Genomic DNA, 5,248 nt, shown 5'->3' with positions numbered 1-5,248 from the left:
TAAATGTTGTTTTGATGTGATTTTGGTCTTCAAGTGGACTGTTTGCCTCATGGTTTAAGGTCCTTCTACAGCCCCCTGTAGCTCTCCTAGAGACATTGGCTCCTGGACTTTCCTCCATGCTCTTGAGACTGTGCTGGGAGACACAGCAAACCTTCTTTATTGTGCCATCAATGTGTGACTTGGACCATCTGTGCCACCACTGTAGAGTCCTGTTATAGCCAGTGTAGGATCCAGTTATAGCCTCATGCTACCAGTAGTAACAAAGAGCCAACCAAATGCAAAACAAGTGGGAAAAGAACAGTGAGAAAAGCTAAAATGCTAACAGACTTACTCATCATATTAACACAGCTGAAATATCATGTTGTATTAAACAAAAACGTGTTATCCTTCCAAAACAGGCATTTTAAACAACCCCAAATTTGAGCAGATAAGACAGAAAGAACAGGAAAAGCTAAATAAGACAAGACAAAACAAACAAACCAAAACACAGAACAAGAATACTAGTAACAAGAAGAACGTAAATTACACAGTGTGTTGTGTATATATAAATAAACAGACGCATTGTTATTGGGCGCGTGGCGGAGTACACCTTGGATAGATGACGAATCTGTCACAGTGCAAATACACAGAAACGGATAAGCCTACCCTCGCATTCTCACCTGTGGTCAGTTTGGACTCGCCAGTTAACCTATACATGACTGCCAGAGTGCCTGGATGGAACCTACGCAGACACGAGGAGGACATGAAGCAGGCTTACGATCTTGTTGCTGGATTGTTTTAAACCAGTAATAAAGCTTTTTTTTTTTTTTTAAGAAAGCTGTTTTGATTCCGGTCTAGCGCTGTCCTCTTTCGGCTTTGCTGGAGGTGGCCCTTTATCTGTGGTGCTCGCAGCTTGATTAAACTGATCCCAGAGCAGCTGGTATCATGTTTCAGTACTATGGTCAGCTCCGAGCCCTGCCTCTTTCTCCGAGCAGCAGCGCACCAACGCATCAGCGTTACCTCTCTGCGACACCTCCCCTTTAGATTTGCTCCCGTCATTAATTCCTCCTATGTGCCACTGACTGGGAGAGTTGAAAGGCTTCGAAACCACAGGGCTACTTTGTGTTTATAACACTTTATTTTTTTTGCGATGAGCTTGGAACAGTTTTTTTCTTGACAAAGAACAATCTGAGGGCTCATCGGTCAGCTTTGGTACCTTTAAGGCGTCTTTCTGTTTTCTGCTCTCGCAGTTTTTCAATTGCAACAGGTAGAGTCTTCATCTAAGCTACCGCAGCATGTTGGACCCGTCTTCAAGCGAGGAGGAAGGGGAAGAGATACTGCAGGTGGAGCACAAAGAAGTGGCGGCCCCGAAGAACATCGGGGGAGCCCGATTGTCACCGGGCCGAGCCGCCGACGGCCAAGCCAACGGAGGGCTCCAGTCACGGGGTGGCGGGAGCGGCCGTGGTCGACCGTCAAGCCCGAGCCCGTCGGTTGGCAGCGACAAGGAAAAGGAGGACCTGGAAAAGATGCAGCGAGATGAGGAAGAGAGGAAAAAGAGACTCCAGCTGTATGTGTTTGTGATGCGCTGCATCGCATATCCATTTAACGCGAAACAACCGACTGATATGGCCAGGAGGCAGCAGAAGGTAGGGGAGCAATGAACAGGATTGACCCAAACCTAGCTTCAAAGCTGTGATTGAAATCCATGTTGCACTTGTGTCATCTACGAGATAAATGATACCATCTGTTGCTTCAATCAAGGCTGGTTACCTGAAAGCAGAAATCAGTTGCTTAGCCCGACAGTCTTAAGTGAATCCCTTCACATATTAGGCCGACATTTTCCTCACCAGTTTACCAGAAACATGGAACCAGTTCCACAAGCCCAAATCACATATCTCTTTTTGATTGAATATTAAATCGCAGCAAATCCTTTTTTTTTAATCTTTACACTGGTGCTGAAATGACGATTGCTAAGCTAAATTGCATTAGAAAGTAGCAAGACAGTTTTTAAAAACAACGGAGTGTATTAAATCCAAATCGAAGAAAGATAAACAAGAGTGACAGAGAGAGAGGAGGAAAAAGTAAGAGCATTGATTTTCTTCCTATCTGTTGTGTGAGTTGCCTCTTGGCATCAATATTCTTCTTCTTTAACAACATGGTGATACGAACAATTTAATGCAGGAAAATCTGCTCCAATCTCTGTGACATCTCCTGTCTGCAATTTTTTTTCCCAATCTGCATTTACATTTACAAGGTAATACCAATTTATTTGTGATAAAGCTATGTGGGTAGTGCATAATAGAATGGAGGTAGACATACCCCTTGTGTTGCATGTTGGTAATACAGGCTTTTAGCAACATTCTGACTATGTCCACAGACACACTGGAGACAAAAGTGTTTATTCCAGATGCTGGTAGGAATGGTGAAAAGTGGATTTGCAATAAATATTTAAATAACTGCATAAAATCACACACTTCAAGACAAATTTAGTCAAAGTGCAGCTGAAAAGTGGCAACACTGCTTATTTAAAAAAAGAAAAATGAAGAGCTTGAGAGTTTAAATCTTACTGACATAACCTCAGTGGTCTGTACTCGTAGTAAAAGGCATTTGGTGAGAACATACCTCTGAGCATGAACCTTGTTTACACCAGTAAGTTTTGATAAAACAGTCAGAAAGCAGACATAAAGACCCTTAGAACTGCAAACACAGATAGTTCCTGTTTAGTGTATAAACAAGGATATTTCCACCAGAAGTTGGTGAGCTAGACAACTGAAAAATGCTGACTGTGTTGAGCTCTATCTGTTGTTGGACTGGTCCTTGGTGGCATCCTTTGGGGGACACTGCTTCAATTTTAGGGGCATTCACATCTTTTCTATTGTTCTCATGGCCTTTATTCTAAGCCAGTGGTTCTTAACCTTGTTGGAGGTACTGAACCCCACCAGCTTCATATGAACCCCTCTTTAGTGAAAAATAAAATGTGATTTTTTTACTGGTGCACAAAATGAGCCATGCATGTCATGGCGGAGGCTCTGCCGAACCCCTGAGACCGACTCACCGAACCCCTAGGGTTTGATCGAACCCGGGTTAAGAACCACTGTTCTAAGCGATCCTTCCTGACATTTCTTACACAAATATCTACACTTTCTACTCCTCACATTTTCAAAAACAGGCTTGTTGTTTTAAGTTTCATTGCAGAGGTATTTGCCTTACATTAGTGTGCGCCTTCAAACTTCAAACCGATTTCAGCACCAATTGGAGGGAACAAGAAAATCTATGAAAGTTAATCCTATCAGTGTATCCATCATTGGTGCTTATTGCATAGGAAGAGGTGAAAGAGGCAAAATTTTAATTAATGTCCCTCTTCAACTCAGGGGTTAAAGTGGGCCGGAACAGTCTGGAATTGCATTTTTCATGCAGATGTCTGTATGTTGTCATTGCTTTTCCACCAGCATCACAACAACAAGGAAGTAGCATTTTTTTAAGTGGCAGGTAATTTCAAATGTAACTTTTTGATTGGATAAACAAATATCTGCAAACAAACACAATCTAAGTGTAGTTTGTCAAACTACACTCAGTTTGTCTCTGCTAGCTAAAGGTATAGCTGCTGTAGTTGAGGAAGATGACAGATTATATTTGAATTGAAGGACTGCTCAGTGACATTTGTAAATATAGAAATTTAAAGCTTACTTGTAATATCCTCATTTTTTAAAATCCAATATTGGATCTGTATATGACTCTTCTTAGAGAAGAGAAGGTCCTCAGGTCCACATGTATCACCGCTGCTGTACATCCTGTACAATCACCAATGTATTTGGAACAGGCCGTGCATTTATCATTTGATCTACACAAAGATTTAGCTCAACTTCAAAACCATCTTGTTTTGAATTATTACCTTGCAAGTTATGAAATATTCTACTTAGTTTCAACATTTCACAAGTCAAATTCAGTAGGTAATGTTGCAAAGCAGAGACTCCCGACTGTCTTACTACTGCTCTTATCTGGTAATGTGCAACCTAACCTGGGCCCTGAGCTGCAATGTACTCAGATACCATCTGAATTTAAATCCTCATCTGGGCTGAAGATTGTTCATCTTAATGTGCGCAGTTTGTTACCAAGATGGATATGGTGAAGATTTGGGTTTGATAAACAGATGGGGATATTGTTTTAATTTCTGAAACTTGGTTGTCTAAATATATATCTGATGAACATATTAGCATAGCTGGATACAGTATCTATCGTACAGATAGGCTTGAGAAAGGTGGTGGTGTTGCTGCTTATGTTAAGTTGAAATTTGATGCCACAATAGTTCTATCAGAATACATTAGCAAGCAAATGGAATTTCTGGCTCTGAATATTGCAAAGGGTCTTTATCTAACAGCTGTTTGTTGCTATAGACCTCGTTCTGCCTTTACAGAGGCTCTGCATTCTTTAAAGCTTTTCCTTTCTAGACTAAACTATAGACCCTGTCCAAGAAATTAGAATATCATGGAAAAGTTTATTTATTTCCATAATTCCTTTCAAAACATTAAACTTTCATTGATTATAGATTCAGGGCCCACAACTTAAACGATTTCAAGTACTTAGTTGTTTATTTGTAAATAATGTGGGCTTCCAGCTCATAAAACCCACGAAAACAGTATTCTAATTCAAAAAATTTGAATACTGTGAGGACAGCCAAAAAACCCCTGAAAAGTCTACCTTGATTGACTAGCTTCTGACAAATGTTCCTCATAAATTTTCATCCTTGGGTGTCTTTTGCCATGACTTAAGCGACCACTGTGTTGTTGCTGTTATTTGAAACACTAAGGTGCCCAAGTCACTCAGGTATTATTTTTAAAAGGACTGTTAAACAGTTTAATGAACAAGCATTTTATCATGATTTGTCAAACTATAATTGGAAGAAAATAGGATTGATCCCTGATGCAGGACAGTTTTTATGGATGGTTTTATGCTAATTGTGAGTAAACATGCCCCATTAGGGAGATTTAGGATAAAAGGTCATAAAAAGTCCCAGGTTCTCCCCAGAGCTGGCCGACATCCAACGTAACCTGGCTTGGGCCAAAGCCCAATGATTTGTTTCTTAGTCATCTGAAAATAGGCCAATGTACTTCCTCTATTACAGTTTTTCTCAAATGCTAAAAAACATGTCACAAACGTTACCACCAGGTCCCCCAATGTCCAAACACAACACCCTTCTCTAAAGCTACATAAACACAACCACACCTTCCCACTGCAAAACTCAAACTCCCACACCAAGAGAGCAGCTCGA

General features: G+C 40.7%; 1 protein-coding gene across 1 annotated transcript in view; it reads left to right on the top strand.

Annotated features, from left to right (window-relative positions):
* Positions 1-998: 998 nt before the first annotated feature.
* Positions 999-5,248, top strand: part of LOC102205422 (calcium-dependent secretion activator 1-like) — a gene marked incomplete at its 3' end in the record, with an annotated part of 126,202 nt that continues 121,952 nt past the window's right edge. The window contains exon 1 of the mRNA XM_005754334.1: positions 999-1,625. Within this exon, the coding sequence (XP_005754391.1) occupies positions 1,275-1,625 (351 nt within the window). The remainder of the gene's footprint in view (positions 1,626-5,248) is intronic.

The sequence above is a fragment of the Pundamilia nyererei genome, unplaced genomic scaffold (assembly GCF_000239375.1).
Source record: "Pundamilia nyererei isolate P.nyererei 1_Seehausen unplaced genomic scaffold, PunNye1.0 scaffold00545, whole genome shotgun sequence".
In the NCBI taxonomy this organism is placed as follows: Eukaryota; Metazoa; Chordata; class Actinopteri; order Cichliformes; family Cichlidae; genus Pundamilia; species Pundamilia nyererei.
Note: the sequence above shows the minus strand (reverse complement) of the source record. Positions and strands in the feature narration are given on the sequence as shown.